Below are 24,971 nucleotides of genomic sequence, written 5' to 3'. Positions count from 1 at the left end.
CGTGGGCAGGGCGGGTACACTCGATGTCCTGCCACTCACGGTCAGGTTACCCAACTCCCACATCCCGCTGGATGGTCACGGAGACAAAAAGCCAGTCTGTAATTATCCAAGCGCAGAACCTGAATTTTACAAAGAAACACAGTGAGTTTTTGCACTAAAATTTCCAGGGAAGTATCTATGTATGAGCTAATTTTTTTTCTCAAGAGTTGTTCACCATTTCAAAAAGCACATTACCAACAGCAACAGCATTATCCATCTGCATTTATAGCAGATGTTTTCAAGGTGGTTCCATGTATGCATGCAAGCATCTGACCACTTCATTATTGCCCTAGAAGTCATGCTCAAACAGCCACAGTTTTGTTATTAATTGCTTTTCCTGCATTTCTCCTTTATATTATATTTAGGACATAAAAAATGACTCTGTAGATATGATGTTTTATCTATGGATTTCTTTTAGATAGGAAGAGGGATACTAAAAGTGATCTGTTTTATGAAGAGGCTCGGGGTCTGATAAGGTTGAGATCCATGGCCCTTGGACCTCTAGGTCCCTTAGAGCAGGGATCACATCTGTTTGCCCCTCCACCTGGAATACATGATAGGTGATGAATAAATATTTGTTGACTTAATAACTAGTTAGCTATGAAAATAATTTGGGGAAGTTAACACCAGCCCCTTGCTCTGTCTTGTGCATATAGTAAGTGAGCAATAAATATTTCCTCGTTGAATGTGTGAAAATGTTTGAGCTTTTGGGTAGAAGAGGAAGGCTGCAAAGGTTACATTTAAGATAAACTGCTCTTCAGAGATTGTGGGAGAACTTCAGGGGCTGAGCTCTATGAGTACAGTGAATTGCCTCCAACAGATTCACCAAATTTATTCATCCACTGAATAATTTATTCAGTATCTACTATGTGCCAGGCATGAGGATGGTTGGCAGTCCTGGTAGCCATAACGGGTGCCACCTCAAAAATTCCTAAATTAGGCTTTGAAAAAAAGTTAATTTTTTAAAAATTTATTTTATTGAAGCATAGTTGACTTACAATGTTGTGTTAATTTCTGCTGTACAGCAAAGTGATTCAGTGATACATATATATACAAAAGGTTAATTTTAAAAATACAAAAATAGGGAATTCCCTGGCGGTCCAGTGGTTAGGACTACGCTGCTGGGGGCGCAGGTTCGATCCCTGGTTGGGGAACTAAGATCCTACAAGCCGGGCAGCGTGGCCAAAAAAAAAAAAGAGTATTTGTAATACAGAAGTAGAAGATTCATGTGTTTTTTTAATATAAGAATACACAATGAAAAGATTTTAAAAATTAGCCGTAACCCTTCCTTCCCAGATAATCCTCAGTGACATTTTTTTTTTTTTTTTAGCTGCAGGGCTTGTGGGATCTTAGTACCCGGAGCAGGAATAGAACCCGTGCCCCCTGCAGTGGAAGCGTGGAGTCCTAACCACTGGACTGCCAGGGAATTCACTGTGATATTTTAAAATAATGCCCATATAATATTAGAACATTCAAACAGTACAGAAAGGTAGAAAATGAAAGGTTAAAACCTCCCTCATATATCCCATATATATTGATTTCTTTAGCTATATAAATATTTTAACCTAAAAGAACCATACTATAAATGTGGCTCTGTAACATAGTAACATATTTTTGAGATCTTTCCATTTTGGGGCATTTTTTTAAAGTAGCTACTGAAACTCCATCGAATGGATGCACCATTATGTATGTTGCTTGCCTCTTACTGCTGGGCACTTTGGTTGCTACTAATTTTTTTTCTATTATAAATGCTGTTGTAATAAACATTCCTGTGCCTATGTCTTGGTACCCTTTTGAGGGGCTCTGTGCCTCTTATCAAGAGGCCAGGCTCAGCCTACAGCCATACCACCCTGAGCATACCTCATCTCTTCTGAAATTGGAAGGTAAGCAGGGTCGGACCTCATTAGTACCTGGATGGGAGGCCACGTTCAAATCTTGTCTCACCTGGCCTGCCCCAGGCAAAACAAGGGGACTGCAAAGGAGATTTTGTCTCTCAAATAGCAGCCTCTGCTGGGCTGGGTCAGGAGAGCCTGCCATTAGGAGATAATGCTAATACGGTTAATAGAACTTGTGTAATAGTGGTTCTCTGGGTGGCAGAATTCTGCCTGATTATTTCTTTATATTATTATATGTTGACAGAATTTTCTATAACAAACATGTACTTCTAAAGTTAAAAAAAAAAAAAAAAGGCAACCTCGACTTTATCTTAAATAGTTTTATGGCACGTCCTGGAGGGAGGTAGCAGTATCTTTGTTGCTTCTTTTTCAAATTTTTTAATTTATTTTTATAGAGGTATAGGTGATTTACAATATTATTTTAGTTTCAAGTGTACAACACAGTGATTCAAAATTTTTATAGATTATACTCCATTTAAAGTCATTATAAAATACAGATATACTCCCTGTGCTGTACAGTAAGTATATCCTTGCAGCTTATTTCTTTTATACATAGTAGTTTGTATCTCTTAATCCCCTACACTTATCTTGCCCCTTCCCCCTTTCCTCTCCCCACTGGTAACCACTAGTTTGTTCTCTACATCTGAGAGTCTGTTTCTGATTTGTTATATTCATTCTTTTTTTTTTTTTTAGATTCCATATATAAGTGATAACATACAGCATTTTTCTCTGACTTATTTCACTAAGCATTATATCCTCTAGATCCATCCATTTTGTTGCAAAATGGCAAAATTTCATTCTTTTTTTTGGCTGAGTAGTATTCTAGTGTGTGAGTGTGTGTGCGTGTGCATCTTCTTTATCCATTCATCTGTTGATGGACATTTAGGTTGCATCCATATCTTGGCTATTGTAAATAATACTGTTATGAACATTGGGGTGCATGTATTTTTCCAAATTAATGTTTTCACTTTCTTCGGATATATACCCAGGAGTGGAATTGCTGGATCATATGATAGTTCTATTTTTAGTTTTTCGAGGAACCTCCATACTGTTTTCTGTAGTGGCTGCACCAATTTACATTTCCAGCAATAGTGCAAAAGTGTTCTCTTTTCTCCACATCCTCACCAACATGTTATTTCTTCTTCTTTTTTTGGAGGGGGGGCTGTGCCGCACAGCCTGTGTGATCCCAGTTCCCCCACCAGGGATTGAACCCGGGTCATTGCAGTGAAAGCATCGAATCCTAACCACTAGACCGCCAGGGAACTCCCAACATTTGTTATTTCTTGCCTTTTTGGTAATAGCCACTCTGACAGATGTGAGGTGGTATCTCCTTGTGGTTTTGATTTGCAAAATCCTGATAATTAGTGATGTTGAGCACCTTTTACTGTACCTGTTGGCAGATCTTACCAGGCAGGGCCTCCTCAGGGGAAAGGCTGTGCATATTCTGCATATGAAATGCAAGGGCCTCACGGGTCAGCAAGATGCTTGAAGCACTGGCAAACCTTCAGGGTGCGGTCAGCTGTGGCTTTGGGGTCAGACAGACCTGTCTGCAAGTCAAGGCTCCTCCACTGGCTCTAAACGAGGGTTTGTGACTCTATGCACGTAGCTTAACCTCTGTAACTCAGTTTCCTCATTTTTAAATGTGGATGATGATGCTTATTTCAAGCAGCTACTGTAAGGCTTAAATGAGAAATGTACATAAAGAGTTTAGCCTAGTCCGTGACACATACAACATGTTCAGTAGCTGTTATTGGTGTCCTTCAATCATAAGTTCTAATTTTTAGAAAATTTTTCCTCTTATTGAGCTAAAATTTGTTCCTATAACTTCCTTGCATTGCTATGAAATCTGCATGCTCTTTTTTTTAAAAATTTCTTTATAATGTTTTTTATTTTTGCATGCTCTTTCAGTCATTCAACAAACATGAATTGGTTGTTTCCCTCGTGCCAGGGGCTGGGCCAGGCCTGTGAGCACAACTGAGAATAAAGACCAGTCCCTGTATGTGGGAGAAGTACCCCTCCTCCACATGAGCGTCATTGGGATATGAAGGAGAACAATCACTGCTTCCTTGACATACTTCTTTCCCAGGCTCAGCCTCCCTCTCCCACATCCATTTAGCTGTACTTCTTGCTCTTGTTGCTTGTTGATTTTAATCAAGGCTCAAAATTATCCCTTCTCCAGGAAGTCTTCCCAAACCGCACTAAGCAACCGTGTCCCCCTGCCCCAGTTATCTTGTCAGCCCTTGGGGACCCAGTTTCCATTCTTCCTATTTGTTTGCACTTGCCAGTTTTTTGGTGTGTTCCCACTTTTTTGGAGAGCAACCCAAGGCTTCCAGGCACTGTGCAAGGAAATGGAAGACAGCAGTCCCGAGCCACAGCCAGTGTCCCTCAGGAAGCCTCAGGCAGTCTTTGGCTTGGCCACCAGGGAGCTGAAGCGCATGTGCAGGTAAAGGGAGGTTGCGCTGCACGAGTGTGTGCTGGAGCTGGAAGGAGGCTCAGGCTGGATCCGAGATACAGGACCACAAGTGACCAAGCCAACCCGGAAGTCTGGTCTCCCGGCTTTAGTTCTATGCTCTTTGGAGAGCAGTCCTCCAGTACACCCAAGCAAGGGCACGTCCAGGCCTGAAGCTTGTTCAGTTATGGGGGGAAGGGGAGCTCTTAAAGAAAAAGGATAAAAAAATTAGGTACAAAAATGAATGCTTAATTAGAATGAGAAATGAAACCACAATGAATCACAAATGCTAAAAGAGCTGATTAGTGTGACAAAATTGAAATGACACAGTTGTAACAACAGCTATTACTGTTATTTGATTCCCCGATACATCGCTATGCTTATTTTTCTTCCTACGTTTTTTTGGCTGCATACTTCTTGTTTGCCATATGATACCAATTTCATAACTTAGTTTTCTACTGAGAGAATGGAAAGATAATTCAGTCTTTCCTCTAGCATGGCTGATCAAAATTTGGTTTTTATATTCATTTCGAAAACTTTCATCATCTGGGCAAACCTGCCCAAAGCCCCAGGCTTCATCCTGGCTCTCCAGCTCCCAGGCGGGGCCCCAGCAGCTGCTCGTCTCGCTGCCCCCATCCCTCTCCCCCGACCCAGGAGATGGCTACAGGGCCGCGGGTGTGGCGGCGAGCCTGGCAGTCCCAGGAGCACCCCGCGTGGAGCGTGAGCCCGGCTGGGGCAGCGCTACCGCCTCCAGCCAGCAGGTGGGGCTGAAAAGCCCCTGAAGCAGAAGCCTTAGTCTCGGAGCATCTTTTGAATAGATCCTTGGAATCAGGGGCCTCCATTCCTAAACATTTAACTTCTTCTTACTGTAAGTGGAGGATATTACTTTATAATCATCATCATCATTATTATTATATGAATATTATTATTTGCAATACAAATGAAAATTGTCTTTCATTGCTAACGTTGATTAGATCTCAGTAATGGGATTACGGAAGCGTTGTTTTTTTAGATACAAATGTCTATGTCTTTGACTTCTTGTTCTTCTTTTTTTTTTTGACTATAATAAAGGAAAAATGCTCTTTTATTAATCTGATGTCCATTAAATATCTTTGCAGCTGTTACATGAATGTTAGGTGTCTGGCGCATAAATGTATACACACTGCCACAGTTGATAGATTTACTCTGTACACTAGTTATCCCTGTCTGACTTCTTTTATTAGACTCACTTTTACTTTTGAACCTAAAGAAATATATATCATTTCATAATGGAAAGTGGCCCTTAAGAGTGTTTTGGACGTGAAGGCCTGAGAGGAATGATAACAGCAGCTATACTAATCATATCTTATCTGTTCAGGAGTTTTACAGTTTCTAAAGCACTTTCACAGATATAAGTTAATTTAGGCCTTTCAACATCTTGTGGTGGAACCAAGGCAGAAACAATTTCTACCTTTTATAGATAAAGAGATAGAGGTCCAGAAAATGGTCCTAAGGCCACAACACCTAAAAAGTGACAGGTTCAGTCCCTTGCCCTTACCTACTCTGGCCGGCTCTGTTGCACATCTCTTTGGAATCCATCTCTTCCTTGTCATCTCCCTATGCTGCTCCTCTTCAGGATCACATGGTCTTCTCCTGGGCTAACAACTGCTTCTTTCTGAGCTCCCTACTGCCAGCATCCCCTCCAGATTCTCCTTCCACTGCCGCCCAAGTTATTTGTGAAACTCCCTTGCATAAAATCCTTCAATGGCTCCCCATCACCTTCAGGACCATCTCTGGCCTACCCTTCTAGGCTCTGCACATCTGACCCCTCCTACCTCTTCAGGCTCATCTCCTGTCACTCCTCCAAGGCTAATCAAACATGCTGGTCTCTCTTAACCCTTAGGAAGTTAGCAAATGGTACTCCCTCTGCCTAGAATTCTACTTTCTTCAAATGTAAACATGCACAATGATCATACTTATCTCCTCTCTGAAGCCATCTCTAAACCCTCCTGGCAATATGTCATTCTCTTTCTTCTGCATTAGGGAGTTCCAAACACAAATGCCTACAATGGCCAGGCAGGTAACAATATAAATAGAGTTGGTGTAAAATGATCACTAGCACCAGCTACAGGCCCATGATAAACATCAAGGATAGTGTCTGTCACGATGGGCTGGGGGGATTCTCGCAAACTCGAGAGCACGTGCCCCTTCTTAAGAAGGCAGCCTCTACATAATTCCAGCTCATGGATGTCTAGCATCAATGCCAGGCCCAGTGTCACCAAATTTCTTAATTTTTAAAGGTAACTCAGAAATCTGGACTTTTACATTAAAACTCCAGATTTGGGGGGAACTCCCTGGCAGTCCAGTGGTTAGGACTCGGCGCTTTCACTGCCATGGGCCTGGGTTCCATCCCTGGTCAAGGAACTAAGATCCCACAAGCCGCGCAGCAAGGCCAAAAAATAAACAAATAAAATAAAGTAATAATTCTGTTAAAAAAATATTCCAGATTTTGAAATGCTAGCAACCCATTCAGATTTAAAGCACTACAGGGGCCAACTCTTGCAAGCCAAGTAAAAGACATTAGTGGGCAGGGTTCATCCAGTGGGCCTCCAGTGTGCAATCTATCTTCTACAACTTTTTGGCTGCGTGGCTTACTTCCCCGACCAGGGTTTGAACCTGAGTCCTTGGTAGTGAAAGCACGGAGTTGTAACCACGGGACCGCCAGGGAATTCCCTTTCATCTACATTTTAATGGAACATTGTACATAACAGTGGCCAAAAGGTACTAAACACTCACTATGTGCCTGGCAGGTCCTTTTCTAAGTGCTTTACGTGTATTCATGCATCCAGTCTTCCCAACAGCCTGAGAGGTGGTTACTATTATTATCCCCATTTTACAAAGGAGGAAGCAGAAGTTAAGTAACCTGCTCAAGGTCACTGAGTTGGTGAGTGCATTCCAGTACTGGCAGCCCGCCTGTAATATAAATGCTTCTCTCGTGATCTCACCTACTGGACCATGATTCCTTTGTGGTCCACAGCCTCTCATCTGCGTATTTCCTACAATGTCTAGTATAGGGGGAACTCCCTAAATGTACGTTGAGCTGAACTGATATTGCATGTAATAGATGTAATTATACCTTCATTCATTCACTCAGTAAGACATTTGGAGTGCCTACCATGTTTCCTGTCCTGTGTTAGGGACTATGGGAGTCCAGGGACATAGCCTTTGGTCTCCAGGTGCTTCCAGTCAAGGAGCACAAAATAATTATCATTACTAAAGTGCAGTAATTATCATTACTAAATTAGACTAACTGCAAAATTTTACCAAGGACCGATTATGAATTCACGAGATAAAGCAGGGAACGTACAGTTCAACCCAGTCTCTGTCTGGTGATCTAACCGTATTTCAGAGAAGATGAAAATATGTGGAGGGAACAAAGGGAAAGGTTGATTTTAGGGAAGAAACTTCAAAAGCATTTCAGCAATGGTAATACTTCATCTGGCAAATGACTGAAAGGGATGGAGTTTAACTGAAATTCACACAACAAAGTTGGTTGATTGAAAAGCACTCTCTTTTGTATAGGAACAGACTTGGGGAAGATATTTGAAAGGTTTCAGAAAATATACCTTTTTGCTGACTCTGTGTCTCCTCACATATAAAAGACAGGAGTGGGGAAATAGAGGTAGCTTCTCTGAACTGTTTATAGAAATCAAATTCTACTGTGACAAACACATTCTAACAAATACCTATTGAGATGGCTTGGGGGAGGGAGGCATTACAGAAAGGGTGAAGGACATGTCATCTTGATTGTGGTGATGGTCTGACAGGTATACGTGTATGTTAAAACTCATCAAATTGTAAACTTTGAGTACTTGCAGTTTATTTGACGTCAGTCATACCTCCATAAAGCTGTGGAAAAAGTTTCCTAGACTCTTGCTGTTCAAAACGTGGTCTGTGGACAGCAGCATCAGCCCAGAAAGCTTATTAGAAATGCAGACTCTCAGGCCTCCCTCCTGAGTCAGAATCTGCAGTTTAACAATACCCTTGTGTGGTTCTCATACACATTAAATTTGACCTCTTATAGTGAATGTCTGGAACTCATTTCCTACCATGAGTTGTTAAAGGAAAACTATATTTCCTAATCTGTTTTAGGTCACTAAGAGCAACTACCTACAGGGCATTCTTTGATGGTTATATTAGGAAGAGGTTTATGTGTTTGATCTAGAGGACGTGCAGATTTTTCAAGAATATTCAATATGTTAAACTCTAAAACAATAAAATGTCAATAATTACCACTGTATCATATTTTACCTGTCCATCTTCCTAGGTGTGTTCTGTAGGTTTTAATATTTACACTAAATTAAAAAAAAATTTTTTTTTCTGATTACAAAAGAAATGCTTATTGTAGAAAACTTGGAAAACAGAATCTATAATTCCAGGAAGTAGAGTTATATTTACCCATCTCATTATCACCCTCAAAAGTTATTGACTACTAAAGATAGAATACAAAAATGTAGTGTATTTATGACTTCTTGGAGGTTAGGCCTTGTGATATGCATATCTTTAAAGTAATTAGCGCTTCCCTGGTGGCACAGTGGTTAAGAATCCTCCTGCCAATGCAGGGGACACGGGTTCAAGCCCTGGTCCGGGAAGATCCCACATGCCGCGGGGCAGCTAAGCCTGTGCACCACAACTACTGAGCCTGCGCTCTAGAGACCGTGCTCCACAACAAGAGAAGCCACCGCAATGAGAAGCCTGTGCACCGCAACAAAGAGTAGCCCCCGCTCTCTGCAGCTAGAGAAAGCCCATGTGCAGCAACGAAGACCCAACACAGCCAAAAATATAAAACAAAACAAAACATTAAAAAAAAATAAAGTAATTAAAGCTAAATCTAAAGATCCAAGCTAAGTGAAAAAAAATCACTGGGCTTAGAGTACTAGAGTTTGTTTCGAGATGTGGGTGTACCGTAGATCAATGAAGCTTAAGCTTCAGGGCCCCTCACTTGCACAGGCCACTTCCAAGGCCCTTGGAGAGGCCCTGGCAATATATTTACCAGATCAAATGTTTCTGTAAAAGTTTCTAAAGTAAGATATTTAAGACCACTGTCACATTGTATTCAGACTTCCATCACTTCTCTTCTGCATTAAGTGGTGCAGGAATGGCCACTGGTTTTTTGAGACCTGGCTAAGGGAACAAGGATTGAATTAGGGATACATTTCATTTGGGTTTACTGGCGTGCATTTATGGTTTACAGTCATTTCCGGCTACTGTTAAATTATTACTCACCGTGGGTGTAGGAATGGCTTTCTGGAATACACCTACTGCCCATTATGCCAGCTCAGCCAGCACCATGTCACAGAGGTGCAGGACTAGAGGGCAAAAGAACTCTGTGATGCCTGGCACAGGAATGTGATGCCATGGGCAGCAGAGGAGAAACAAGATTTGAAAGAAAAGGAGAAACTAGCCCATAGAAAATCCTTCCGACTATCAGAAGTAAAAAATCCTTCCGACTCTAAGTAGGGGATCAAATCTCTCAATGCCTAACCTAAAATGGAGGTTCTCACTCATCAGGAATCCAAGTAATGTCATATATACAATTATAAGTGCACCATACTTATTTTTGTTGGTATGGAATGGAATGGAATATATTAGAATTCTTGTATTTGTGGGACACAAACTTGCAGTTGTACTGTAGTGAGTCTTTATGTGAAGTCACGTTTTATTCATCTTAATGGAGGAGATTCTGTCTTAACATAGCAGATAAATCTTGTCCTGAAAATCGCTGGAGATCCAGTAAAAACCAGGCAAAAAATTGCCATTGAAGCAGCCAGACAGTCCTGAAATATTATAGCTCATATGTGAGAGAAACTTGACACGTTTTCCCAAATTTGACAATAACCCTAAAAACATACACAGTAATTCAGTAATAAGTTGTGAAGCTAAAATTTATAAGCAATTAATAATTAAAAAAAAAGAAAGGATCACCATGCTAAAGACTGATTTTTCTATTTTCCTTATAGAAAACATTACAAAATAATTATCATAGGAAAAGCTGATCAAAAGTATACAGCCAAAAAGTGTGGGGAAAATGATCATAAATGGTGCCCATAAAGTCTAGGAACACACATAAATATACATAGTGTTGTCAAGAGCTTTTTCAATCTTTAAAAAATAAATTAAATAATTATGTTCTGGAGTTTTGGACGCCCTGTACAAGTGTCAGGCAGTTAATAAAAATTTTATGGTTATCTGTGTGATGTTTGTAAGTTTTGTTAACTTTTCAAAATGTCACTTGTGAGTTCTTTCTCATTCTAAATATATATTCACTTTCCTACCTCTCTGCTCGTAATTTTTGTGTTTTTTACTTAATGAGGGCCCCACAAATTGTAGGAGCTTCAGTTCCCGAAAAAACCAGGATGTGCCCTTCCACGACAGTCTCAGAAGCCACGGAATTTCTCTGCAGCCTCAGTTTCTTCTTAAAAAAAAAAAAAAAAAAGGCATTTGCTCGGCATTTCCTTAGAATTGCCAGAGTTCCGCCAACCACACAACTCTCTGCAAATGCGGAGGGTCTGACCGGACGGGTAGGGCGCTCACCAGCAGTCACCCTCCCAGCACAGACCTTACTCGGGGTTCCTCTGACCCCGCCCGACCCCTCCCCCGCCGGACACCGCGAGCCGCCGGAAAGAACGGCGGGGCGAGGGCCGCTGGGCCGTAGTACCCTCCCTCCGGGAGAAAAGAGGGCCGCAGGGGGACAGGGTGAAGGTGGGCGCGGGGCGCTCGAGACCCGCAGGGTTAGGGGTCGGAGCGAGCGGTGGCAGAGCGGGGCCGACCAACAGATCGGGGCAGGCGGGGCACCATGCCCCGGAGCCCTAGATCCTACTCAGCGGCGGAAGTTCCGGTGTCGGTAGGCGGAGGTCAGAGGTCAGCAGGAAGTCGATACGTGGCCGCCGCCTGTCCCCGCCGAGGAGGCGCAGCAGGCGGAGATGGCGGCGGTGCTGAACGCAGAGCGACTCGAGGTGTCCGTCGACGGGCTCACACTAAGCCCGGACCCGGAGGAGCGGCCCGGCGCAGAGGGCGCCCCCCTGCTGCCGCCGCCGCTGCCGCCGCCCTCGCCTCCCGGGTCCGGCCGGGGCCCGGGCGCCGCAGGGGAGCAGCCGGAGCCCGGGGAGGCGGCGGCTGGGGGCGCGGCGGAGGAGGCGCGGCGGCTGGAGCAGCGCTGGGGCTTCGGCCTGGAGGAGCTGTATGGCCTGGCGCTGCGCTTCTTCAAAGGTGAGCCGGGCAGGCCCCACCCCCGCCGCCTCTGCCCGGCCCCGGGGAGACTGGACCCGTCTCGTCCTCACCCACCCGTGCGGGACCGCGGTGACCGGAGCTGGGCTCTGTCCTTGGGGTTACCCGAAGTTTGTCACTACCCGCTTGGCCACTAGGTCCCACCCGTAGGGGCCTGGAACCTTGGTTTAGCAGTCCGGGTCCCGCCTCCCCGAGGTTACCGGGGCATCTTACCTGATTTAGCTTCTCGGTTTTCCAGGAGCCTGGGTGGAAGAATGAGCCCTCTCTCTCTTTCCCAGAGGTTCCCATTCAGGAATTTTTTTTTTTTTTTTTTTAACTGTCGCATTCCTTTTCCTGTTTCTTATGGCTTGGCACGTCAGAACCACCGATTTTTGCCCTTTTTCCACAGTGGAAGAAATCTTTCCATGGGTTTCATACATATACTTTCCATTCATTCTGGAGAGCCTAGGACTTGATCACCTGGCAGTATTGATGTGGCAGAGAGGAAGAAGTAAAGTATTAATCCCCCTTGGCTTGTCAAACTCTGAAGAGAAGGGATGCTCACTATGTAACTAGTAACTTCTAGATGGTTAAAATTTTACCTTATAAGCAATGTCCAGGAGTGAATTCTCAGATTAAGGCCTAAAAGTACCCTCTGTACTTCTCACAGAATTAATTGTAATAAATCTTGTCTTAGAGCTAGCTTGTGGTGTGTGGGTTTTTTTAATTGGGTGATTCACGTAGTCAGATGGTGGTAGTACCAGTCACATGACCTTGTCAGTGGGAAAAACTGATGAGAAGAGATACTTAGATCTTGTGGGGTAGATGAGCAAGGAGAAACATCGGCAAATGAAACTTTAGACGTGGTTGCTAGGTTCCGTATACATTCCAGAACAGCATATTTATGACACTTTTCCTAGAGGGAGTACCTTTTGGAGTACATATTTTACTAGCTGAAGTTGAGTCGTTGAAAGTAGTGATACATTCGAAAGTTATTTGTTTTCTCTGAAAATGACTCTAATTGTGCAAACTAATGAAAGTCTTTTATAAACTTTCCAGAATATTTGGTCATTCCCTTTCACTGCATTTTTTATTAAAAAGTTTACCCTTGAAATATTCATCGTCATTGCATGATGAGTTCAGCCCTCCGTGCCAGCTTGGGGAATTGGTAATGGCTAATGGGTTTTGGATCACTTGACCCTTAGGTCACTGGCTTGAATTTAGAGTTTCCTGAGGTGATGATATACTACCACTTATGTAAAAATCTGGTGGTTTCTGTACAATTCATGTAACTACATTTTACTTAAAATTTTTATTCTTGGAACTTACTTTTCCGGTGTACAATAAGATTAAAGTATATTGTAGCAGAATAACGGGTAAGAATAGAAAAGAACGAACTTCTAATCCTAACTTTCACCATATAACTAACAAAAAAATAAATGGATAATTTTATCTTCTGAGCCTGTCTTATTTGAAAATGGTAGTAATGTCTTCTTTGAAAGATTAAAACACTCTTAATGTGCAGTAAATTTAGCATTGCTTGGGAGTCAGGAAGCTCTGGATTCTTTTTTTTGGGCTGTGCCGCGCAGCCTGCGTGATCCCAGTTCCCCCACCAGGGATTGAACCCAGGCCACGGCAGTGAAAGCGCCAAGTCCTAACCACTGGACCTCCAGGGAATCCCTCTGGATTCTATTTACCATGTACTCCGAGACAATTAACTTTTCTCTTCCAGACTCAGTTTGTTTATATATAGAGATATAATATGGCTGGATTAAATGAAATTTGACATCTCAGATTTAAGGTTTAGTGCTCTAAACCTAACATTATTTTAACATGTTTGTTGAGTGGTAGGACTCCTAGGGGAACCTGTAATTTGGGACCTAGTTATCAGTCACCTTAAAGAAAAAAGCTACATTGATAGTTTTGATTTACTAAGTTCCTAAGTTAAGCTCTCAAAGCAATATCCAAGTACTTAAAAGGAGAAATAACAGTCTAGCAATCAAAAGCTCCCTTTCTGCATGGATCATTACATGTTAGCAATGAAGAAGCTATTAGTATATGAGGTTCCTGAGTTGGGGTGGAGGGGAAGGATCTAAAAACAGTCAGAAGAATTATGGAAAGTAGGGTGAGTCAAGTGTTGCTGCCTTTGTTTTAATGTGTGAATTTTTCCAGCATAATACTTGGCATTTTTATCAGTCTTGCAAGGACTTTAATAAATCACTATTTTGTGGTTTTGTATCTCACATGAATTAGAAATAACATTACACTTTATCTTTTGCTGTGGAATAAATATGAATCTTGAAAGCATGGGTATCTTTTTCCATTGAAAATAACTTGGATTGGGAATTAGGAACCCTGTTTCTCTTTCTATCCCTGTCACAGTGATCATAGGCCAGTGACTGAACCCATTGTGTCAATTACCTAACCCTCTTAGTTTTTGAAGGTAAAAGTAAAATAATAGATGAAAATACTGGAAAATGTAAGTTAGCATTTTACCATCTAAGCTCCAGACATTGTTGAAGCCTTATTATGGATCAAGTTTTATATAACGTTACCACTGTAAATGAATAGTATATTCCCTTTTGCTATTATGGAACTTAGAGTCCAAAAGAGGAGTTAAAGACCCAGTGGCAACTGCAATACAATGTGGAGGATCCAGAGAGCAAATGTCATTCCAGAGAAGGGGGGAGGCCAAGAGCCATGAAAGGGCAAGGCATGTGTGTCGGGGAAATGGCAAATAGGAAGTAGGTACTGTAGTTTGGTGGAGAGAGCTGGGAAGGTAAGTTGGTGTCAGATCCGTGGAAGGACTGGAATGCTATTGTAAATAGCCTTTTTGACAGCAGACAGTGAGGAACCATTGAAGGTTTTTAAAAGGAGGAGCAGAGTTGCCCAGTTCTAGTTTAGGAAGATTAAGCTGGTTTTCTTATCTCTTTGGGTTAAGGAATGAATCAGCTGGCTTTATTGTAGCCTTTATACTTCTTGGATAGAGTTAACCTGGGGAGTTGTGTTTTGGTTTTTAGAGTTCTTGGGGGTGAGTTTTTCCTCCTCTAATACTTTGCTGCCTCACTCCATTAAGCTGGTAGATGGTTGCATTAATTTAAAATTCCAGAGTGATAATTGCCACTAGTTATTGAGCAGATGTTCACTAAATATCAGGTACTATTTTGAGAACTGTATATATACTGTTTTGTTTAATCCTCTACAAGCCCTTCAGTGGGGGTGTTATCCTGACTTCTTAGTTGAGAAACTTGCCCCAGGCCCATTAGTTATTAGTAGTAAGAGGCAGAGCTGGTCCTGGGTCTGTCTGATTCCAAAGGCAGTTCTTCCCACTATAAGAGATGAAAAGCAAATAGGAACCTTGCTTTTTGATGGTGTTCCTAGGAAAATATTCAAAACTACCTATCTTGTTGCCTTATCACATTTTAGAACTTCTTTAATATATTTGCTTGAAAATGTTAAGAGCTAATGGAAAGATATTGTTTTTCTGCTCATGATCACTTTATTGAGAATCTCTTCAGATATCTGGAAAGGTAAAGTGTGGGAGAATCATCTACTCTAAACTCCTACATAACATTGTTACCCGGTTTCCAATTTTGGTGGTTATGAAAAAATCCCCTCCAAAGGACTGAAGTAAATGTGCCCATCAAAAATATTGATAAATGCTAAATCTCATTGCTACTAATACATTATTAGACCTTTTGAGAGGCCTGCATTTAGCCAACATAATGATTGTGTTTTACTCTTGGTAAATTGAAAATGGATGTGTGATTCATTAGCAATTGAAAAATGGTAATATTCTAATTGTCTTTCCTTCACTGTAATACTTTTCCTCACATGCTGTTTGGTTTGGGGTACAGCTTAAATAAGAAAGAAAAGATAAATGCTTCTTTCCCATTATTAGTTTTCAAAATAATGAGTTGTTTCCCTTAGCAGCCTCAAAAGGTGACAGTTTTCAAAATGTTATATACTCATGCATGTAAACCTTTTTTTTTTTTTTTTACTTAGGCTCTTATTATTGATGCTCAAATTGTACCATCTTTAGCAAGTGGTAGCCTCTTAAGATTGGCTCCTAAGTTCCTTTGACATGACTAGTAGTCTTCTATAGCTTCCTTGGTATCTGGTATGATGAGACGTTCCAGATTCATCTTATGCATTTCCTGCCTCCATAGGAACCAGCCATTTCTCCAAAGAGACATGGTTCCTTTAGTGGGAAGTGGCATTTGAAGAGCCGTAATCTGGGCGTTAGCAGTGGGCGCTCATTGCTACTGGATTGGTCGTTATTTCAGTAGACAGATCTAGGGGGGGTGTGTGTGAGGAGAGTGATAAGTTTTTGAGGGTGTGATATGTGAAAGGAAGCTGTTGTTGAATTTGGAGGAACTTAAGTCTAGGACTCAGTTTCTCTGTGGAATTGTTAATGAATTTCCACTAGCATTGCTGTCGATTACACTGTGTTATGTTGCTGATAGCAGAGAAGCAATCATATGGACATACTGAATAGTTCCATTTCCTTTTGTCCTCTTGAAACATATGCATCTCCAAGAACTTTTATAAATGGCTCCATTAATGTTTTAAAATACTGTACAACAGTAATTTATTCTTTGGTAACATAATAATTAGTGTGTGCCTCCTGGACTTAAGTGCACTAGCTTCAGATAATTTCAAGTTTAATTGTTACTATTGAATATCTGTTAAATTTTGAGTTTATTTTTCCCTTCTTTCTTTATTGTCTTTATCTTTAGGTATACATGTATAGCGTAGGAGGATGTAATAGACCTAAGAGACACTTATAAGAAAGAAAATTATAGCCACCAAGAATAGTAATGCCTTTTAAACATCTACTTTTTTAATTTGATATTTCATATTAGATTTGAGCTGAACTAAAATTTTCCTTTGAATACTGGATTCAAGGATATGTTTATATATGTGTTTGTATATGTGTATTTTTTGTATATATTTTGTATATGTGTATATTTTAGTGTAACTGATTTTAACATTTGCCTGAGGCCTCCCCTTTATTTACTGCACATGCAGAAAAGTACACAAATCATAAGTGGTGCTTGATGAATTTTTACAGAGTACACTTTGGTAACCAACAACCAGAAGGAGGTAATGTTTACTTTCATCAGTTAGCTAAAACAAGAGCTACTCTGGCTCAGTATTTAGGAAGTTGAGTTCAAGAGTGAACACTACCTGGGATACTTTTTCCTAGTTTTGCCACTCAGTTGTTTAAAATCTGCCTGCCTTTACTCAAATTGTTGTAAGAATTATATATATATATATAAACTCTTCGCAGAGTACCTAGCAGTTGGTATTCTGTGACTGCTTATATTGTTGAAGAGGAGAGATTACCAAGAATTTATTAGAGAGTGTGTTGAATTAATGGGGGGGAGATCAACTTTTATTAAGCACTTTGTACATGCTAGACAGTTTCCAGAGTTTCATACTCATTAACTCAGAAATACTGCATTTATTATACTTTCTTATAAGTAGTATAAGAATGTATCAGTTTTTTTCTCAATTGAACATGAACGAGATGTGGTTTTAATTTTAATATTTCCAAAAGATGGATTTTATTCAAAGTGTATTCTCTGCCAGGCAACAGTGATAGGGCCATGAAAGAAAACAGATTTGAGCTTAGGCTGCTTTGGGGGAAATTCTATATCTGGAATGAGAGAAGGGAGAGGTGGTCCTGCTATCTTCCACACAGTTCAGACAATCCCTGGATACTGCTTTCAGTTTGAGGCATCATTCTTCAGGGTTAAAGACAAAATGGAGCTCATTCAGAAGAGAGCAACTTGTATAGTGTGGGAATTCGAATCCCTGCCATCATTATCATAATAGCTGCTCTTTAGTAAGTGTCTGCTCTACTCAGGCACTGTATCAAGACTTTGGAACACATTATTTCTAACCCTCACAAGAAATGTGAGAAGTTATTATCTCCATTTTATTGATAGCAAAACTGAGGCTCAGAAAGGTTATCTGTGTCTGTGTTATATACTTAGTAAATAGCAGAGCTGGGTCTTTAGGAGGTATGTATGAGTGAATAAGCTGGGAATATTTAGCCTAAAGAATAGAGAACTCAGGGCAAATATGATATACAGTATTTTGTGGCTTTTTTTGAGGTCTGATTTGTTAGATGTGTTTTATTTAATGCCAGGGACTAGAAATAGACCCTGTGGATAAAATTGAGACAGATCTACTCAGAATAAAGAGCTAAAATAAAAATCACAGCTATCCAAACATGGAATAGGCTGTTTGAGACAATGAATTCCCATCACCAGGAAGTGTTCAAGCATACGTTAGCAGTAACTAGGTGGGTATGCTTTGATTTCTTTATCTTAATCTTTTATGTATCTACTTCAGGTTTTTTCTTTGTTGTTACAGTGAGGCTTATATAATATAGTTATACTATAAAATACTATACTGTAGTATAAAAATACACTATAGGTTAAGCTGATAACTTCCATAGCATACAGTAACTCTATTCTTTCACTTCTCCCTCCCTCACATTTTAGATTATTGATGTTACAATATACATCTTTTTATATAGTGTGTCCAATAACAAATTATTGTAGAGCAGGTGGTTATGTAGAGAGGATTTGAACTTTGGTTGTGCAGTTCAGTCGTCTATCTTTAATATCCTTTCCAACCCATAGGTTTTATTGGCTTTCATTTCATCAAATAAAGGCTAGAAGGAACATTGAAATAATTTGTTACCTTCCTCTATCTTTACCTCCAGAGAGAAGAGAAAAATATTTCTCAGTAAACTTACTCTAACAGTTGACATGTGAGACTAATAACCTTTTGTTTAATTAATTTCAGATGGAAGGGTAGTCTTTCAGATTACCCTTGATAATCTTGGTAACTGTGATTATAACACTATTATCAAATTATTTATGCTGTCTTACTAGAACTGTAAAGTTAGATACTTATGAATTTAATAGAAATGTAATCTAGAAGCCATTTCTGTCTTTATTGGGAAAATGTGTTACCACAAATTTAGTGGCTTAAAGCAGCACATACTGTTTTATAGTTCTGGAGGTTAGAAGCTCTAAATGGGCCTCACGGGGTTAGAATCCAGGTGTCAGCAGAGCTCTGTTCCTTCTGGAGGCTCTAGGGGAGAATCTGTTGCCTTTTCCAGCTTCAGGAGGCCAGCTGCATGCTTTGGCTTGTGGCCCCTTCCTCCATCTTCAAAGCTAGCAGCATAACATCTTCAAATCTCCATCTGACTCTTCTTGCTCTCCCTCCATTTATAAGGACTCTTGTGATTACTTTGGGCCCACGTGGGTAGTCCAGGATAAGGTCAGCTGCAATCTTAATTCCCCTTTTTCATGTAACCTAACATATTCACTGGGATGTAGATTCTGGGGATTAGATGTGGATATCTTTGGGAGGGTGGTATTACTATGCCTACCACATGTTATGATGTCTTATGAGCTGATTACTGAAATTGAGCATATGAGTTTACTCCTTTTACCTTTTTATCAAAGTGAAAACCAAGGCAATTTAAAAGGTCAAGTGGTACTATAAAATTTATAAGGAAAAATAGCCAACCCCGTCTCTCTCTTTTCCCATCTCCAAGACCTTCTCCCCCAAGGCAACCACTTTCCATTATTTTAACTGTTTCTTCTGGTATTTGTCTCCATTTTCCTGCTGCTGCTTTTAATTTATTAATTATTATTATTATTTAAATATTTATTTATTTGGCTGCGCCAGGTCTTAGTTGTGGCATGAGGGATCTAGTTCCCTGACCAGGGATCAAACCCAGGCTCCCTGCATTGGGAATGTGGAGTCTGGACCACTACGGAAGTCCCTGCTTCTTTAATTTAAAAAAAAAAAAAGAAAAAGAAAAAAAGTAACTTACACATGTATGCCTCTCTCTTCCTCCTTCCCAAACTCTTAATTTTATAATATCACATTTGTGATTAAATCAGTGTCAGTTGTTTCTATTTGTGTTATTCATACCTGAGACAGATCATGCACTTTGATTATATTTTGGTTCTTATGCAAACTCTTTGTCTTTTGTGTAGTTAGAGGTAACTATCATTTTTTTCTCTGTCCTCAGGTAAACTCTTTTTTTTAAGAGACGTCTCTTCTAGATATCCTTAAATTTTTGATTCAGTCTTAGCTTTCTACCTTCTGAGTCTCTCCCCACTGTCATCCTGAAAATTACCTTCACCTCTCTGTGGTGTTGGAATTCCTTCTCCTGGAATTCCTTACTTTCTTTTAGACTTTCTCTTTTTCTGTTTGGAAATTTCTTTCAGCCTTTTTTTCCCCCCATGTTGGGAGCTTTCTCAAATGTCCGGTGATCCTTGGGTATTCATTCTTGTTAAAGGGTGAGGCACTGGAGAGCCAATTGTAACCTTGAGTACAAGCTTTTATTGTAGATAATGAGGCAGAAGTTTCATCGGGGAACCCTCAACATCAGTATCTTTCAAACTAGTATGTGTAGGTCTTTTATTTGGGGCCAGTTTTTCATGAAAATATTCCTGTCTCCTGCCTGGAATGTATGAATCTAGTTGGCCAGCATTTAGGCACTAGACAGGAGAAGGGAGGGTGGGTGGAAGTTGTTTACCATTCACTAGCGTAACTTTCATTTCGTTTCTCTTTTTAGTCCTGCAGTTCACTCTCAGGCTGGTGTTCTCCCACCTGGAGTATCTGTGATTCGTGTTCTCTGGTGTACACATCCAGACCTCTGCTAAGTAGGGGCAGGGTAGCCATCTGCCTGCTTGGGATTGCCAAACAAAATGGGAGGTAGGGGTACCTGCTTTTTAGATAGTTTTTATTTATATACATATATATATTTATTTATTTGTTTGTTTGTTTGTTTTACTTCTTGGCCACGCCCCGAGGCATGTGGGATCTTAGTTCCCCAACCAGGAACGAATCCTAGCCCCCTGCATTAGAAGCGTGGAGTCTTAACCACTGGACTGCCAGGGAGGTCCCTAGATAGTTTTTAAACCAAAACCCCTATTTTTATCTAGACTTCAGCTTTTAAAGAACCTGGTACCTTCAATTCCTGAGCCTTTCCAGGGTTCTCTGAATTGGCTTCCTTTTTCCTTTTAGTGGGGTTTCATTGAGGATCAGATGTAATTGTGTGTGTTCAATTCACCATGTTTAACGGGAAGTTGAATTTTATGTTTTCAATCCTTTTAATTATATTCGAATATTTTAAATATTTAGAAATCATTTGGCTTTTGCATTTACTTCTTCCTTTAGTCCAGGGTCAGTAAACGTTTTCAGTAAAGGGGCAGATAGTAAATATTTTAGGGATTAAGGACCATATATGGTCTGTTCATATTCATTGTTTTTTGTCTATTTCTGCTTGTTGTTGTTTAACAATTCTTAAAAAAGATAAAAACCATTCTTAGCTCACAGGCCTTAAAAAACAACTGTGGGCAGAGTTGGTCTAATTTGCCAATCCCTGCTTTAGTCTGTCTCCTTTAGGTAAAATAGATTTTTAACCTGACTTTTGGTCTTCAATTTTATAGAAAATAAACTTTTTAATATAATTGTTACTGGACAGATGCCAACAAGTGATCCCTTTTAGTCCAGTTGATTGAAAATGGCTAGCTTTGTACTCACGCTTCTCCAGGTAATAGAGATGGTAATTTTCTGCTTTTCATTGATGTGTTTTCACACACTTGCATCTGAAAAATAGCTCTGCAGCTTCTTTCCAGCATAATTTATATTTGTCTTTTTGGTTGCCATAGAAAGCGCTTTTCCAAATTCATTGAATTTAATGACTTTGTACTAATTAACTCTGTAAGTGCAGGGACCGAGGATGATGCCGCTCTTCCTTACCGGCAGGACTGAAAGAGCTTTCCTTTAGGAATATGGTCTTGGCTAAAGATCTTTGAGTTTCAGCAAGGCTTTTCTGTCTATTGTAGTTATAGTAGTTATAACTTCTTTCCTGCTAACTACGTTTAATGCCCTTGGAACCAGAAATAATTTTAGGAGAGGGAATTCCCTGGCTGTTGGAGTGGTTGGGACTTGGTGCTTTCACTGCCAGGACCTGGGTTCCATCCCTGGTCAGGGAACTAAGATCCCGCAAGTCGTGAAACAAGGCCAAGTTAAAAAACAATAATAATAATAATAAATAAAATATATTTTTTAAAAAAGAAATAGTGTAGGAGAAAATTATTCTCATCTAACGCAGAAAAATTAAATAAACCTTCGTGGTGTGTGAACTAGAGCCATCTGAAGAGTAGGAGAAAAGTAACTTTTTTGTAATACTATAATAGTCTGCCTAATGATATTGATTGTGAAGGGTTTTCATTTTCTGTTTTCGTTGAAGTTTAGAATGTCAACATGATGTGGGCTGTCCTGTACTAAAGGTGGTTGGGATTCTTAGTATATCCTCCTGGGTTTTGTATATTCCTCAGGAGAGAATAATTGATCTGTTAATCTCATCCCAAAGGCTGAAAGCTAAGTTGCCTTGACTTTTTAAAAACGTTTGTTAAAAAAGAAAAAACATATGTGTATTTGATATAAAAGTACATATGCACGCCGGAAATCTGAGGAAATAAAAAATGAATAAAGAAAAAATCTGTAATCCAATCTTTCAGAAATAATTATTAGAATTAACATTTTGGTATGTTTCCTTTTCTTTGGGGTGTGTGTGTGTGTGTGTGTGTGTGTGTGTGTGTGTGTGTGTGTGTGTTTTAAGACAGATTTAGTTCCCAGCTAGAATAATGATGAATAATTTGAAGATTCAATAATACGTATTAAAGGAAGGATTATAGAGCAAGTCTTAAAACTAGCAAATGCTTACAAGATTCTATGGAAAGGCCAGTAAGATTCACAAGATTGAATGTACTGTTTTGCTCATTTTCACAGAACTTGACCTGTACAGTCAGTTTCTTCTTTAGAGAGATTTGTTGGGTGTGGTTTTGGTGTGGTGAGTGCCTGTTAACAAAGCGTGTGCTTAGTGCTGGCGTTCATGGTGGTGAACAAATTTATGTGAGTGCTTGACAAAAACTTACACTTAAAAACATATTGCCCTTTTGAAAAATTAATTCCGTCAGGCATAAAAAGGGCAGATGTTAAAATGACATCCAAAAATCCTGAAACCCCCCTCCCTCTGTTGATGAGTCACCTTTTAGGGTCAAGGTTAGACTAACACCTTGCTGAATAACGGGTACAGTTTCCTTGTTGACTCACCCTCTCCCATGGTCCCCGATTCTAGTTTGAAATAAAGGAGCAAATTTATCACCTCATAAGAAGTGGACCCTCCCTCCATTAGAATAATTTTATAGTAGTCATATTTTTAAAATATTTTTTTCATACCCACTAGTCCTATCTATTAGCTTCCGATCATCTCCCTAAAGCAAATAAGAATTCTTGTGTGTGTATGTTTGAAAATTGCTGTATTACATGACTACTCAGAAAAGTGTTTGGTCTTCCAGTGAATAAAGTTTCTATCTGATTTTATCTTTATTGACGTTTATTTGGGTCAAAGCACCCACTTTCATAGAATTTAGACTTTTTTTTTTTAAAGGAAAAAACAAAACAAAATCTCAGGGATCCTGATTGAACAAAACAAGGAAGTTTTATTCTACTATGCACTCTACCCCCACTGTACACTACACCTTTTTTTTTCTTGAATGACCAGCAGCATATTTTTCTTTTATAAGGCTCAAGATAAAATGAATAGTTTGGGTGGTGCCATTTTGGTTTTAAAAAACAAAAACTTTCTAAATAATAATCTTTCAGTTAATAGGCTGAGATCAAGGTTGGAGCTGTTTTTCAGATCATCACTTTTGGGGGAAGTAAGAAGAAAGTTGTTTGTGCTATGTTTCTCTGAGACATAATTAGCATAAGAAAACTTTTGGTGATTAATATGTACAAAATTAAGGTAGATGGTAAAGGTAGCTTATGGGCATCTTTAAAATTGGAGAAAGGCTTTTTGGTAAAAAGTTGCCACTATTGTTTCACACTTTTTAGCACCTAACATCTTAAAATACAGAGTTCTGGCAAGCTAATTTTATAAGAAAAAATCTTAACTAATTTTTAAAAAGAAAGATCTATATGTGTAATCATCCATTTTTACATGGTTATAAACCTAGTATCTAATTTTTTATTCTACTTATTTAAATTAATACATCATAAATATAGTCTCTGAAATGCTATATAGCCCTTATATTGTCATTTTAATAGCTGTATAATCTATTCAGTGGATTACTATAAGCATTGCGTTATTGTTGAATAATTAGATTTTTAATTTTAAATAATGCAGCAGTGAACAGGTATAACACCGTGTTTCTTGCTAAGATAATTGTTCAAGGCTGTATTTAGAAAAGATTCATTGGGAAGTGAATGAAATAAAGAGCACCTCTTTTAGGCTTGTTTTTATTTTTTATTTATTTTTTAAAATTAACTTATTTATTTATTTATTTTTGGCTGCATTGGGTCTTCGTTGCCGCACGCAGGCTTTCTCTAGTTGTGTCTAGCAGGGGCTACTCTTTGTTGCAGTGCGAGGGCTTCTCATTGCTGTGGCTTCTCTTGTTGCGGAGCACGGGCTCTAGGCACATGAGCTTCAGTAGTTGTGGCACACGGGCTCAGTAGTTGTGGCTCACGAGCTCTAGAGCACAGGCTCAGTAGTTGTGGCACACGGGCTTAGTTGCTCTGCAGCATGTGGGATTTTCCCGGACCAGGGTTTGAACCTGTGTCCCCTGCATTGGCAGGCAGCTTCTTAACCATTGCGCCACCAGGGAAGTCCCTCGGCTTGTTGGTTTTTACATGAAAGATATTGTAAAGATGTATTTTGGTTTTGTAAGCTCTCATCTATTTTGCTTTATTTTGATTATATACTATGTTGGAATTAAACGTAACTACTGGCCCAACCTAAAAAGTTGGAACAAGTCATTTTATTACCTCTCTGACATAATTTTATTTTTTCCTTAACTCTAAAATAATCGTTCCTTTATCTCAATATAATTTTTAATAATTTGCAGTATATATATACCTGAAATATGCACCTAAACACAATTGTATACTGTATTGCCAAGCTATACATTTTTAATTGAGCTCAGTAGTTTGTAAACTCCAGGAGGGCGATGAATCCTAGTGTCTAGCACAATGATTTGCATACAGGGCCCAATAAATATTTATTGAGTTGAATGAATGAATGTAAAAAAGGGCTTATAATTTCTATCATTGATTGAAATAGACTTCTAAGGGTTAGATTTTAAAATGAGGATTGCCTTTTAGTTGGTAAATATAGACCTATGGATAATCCTGTTCTAAAAGCTTTAGGGGAAATTCCTACTCTTCGTGAATTGTTTAGTGATACTGTTTGCTCAGTAGCCAAGACAGATGGCAGGTCCACAGGTTTCTGAGTT

The 24,971-nt window shown here is 39.7% G+C and overlaps 1 protein-coding gene across 2 annotated transcripts in view; it reads left to right on the top strand.

The window, feature by feature from the left end:
- Positions 1-11,203: 11,203 nt before the first annotated feature.
- The window catches only part of ACBD3 (acyl-CoA binding domain containing 3), a 32,407-nt gene continuing 18,639 nt past the window's right edge, over positions 11,204-24,971 (top strand). Inside the window, exon 1 of one of the 2 annotated variants that reach the window (XM_061187353.1) lies at positions 11,204-11,631. In XM_061187353.1, coding sequence (XP_061043336.1) covers positions 11,346-11,631 — 286 coding nt within the window. In that variant the 5' untranslated portion in view covers positions 11,204-11,345. Of the gene's footprint in view, positions 11,632-20,338; positions 20,383-24,971 lie in introns of those variants that run through there. The other variant, XM_061187354.1, reaches the window with a different exon arrangement.

The sequence above is a fragment of the Eubalaena glacialis genome, chromosome 3 (genome assembly GCF_028564815.1).
Source record: "Eubalaena glacialis isolate mEubGla1 chromosome 3, mEubGla1.1.hap2.+ XY, whole genome shotgun sequence".
In the NCBI taxonomy this organism is placed as follows: domain Eukaryota; kingdom Metazoa; phylum Chordata; class Mammalia; order Artiodactyla; family Balaenidae; genus Eubalaena; species Eubalaena glacialis.
Note: the sequence above shows the minus strand (reverse complement) of the source record. Positions and strands in the feature narration are given on the sequence as shown.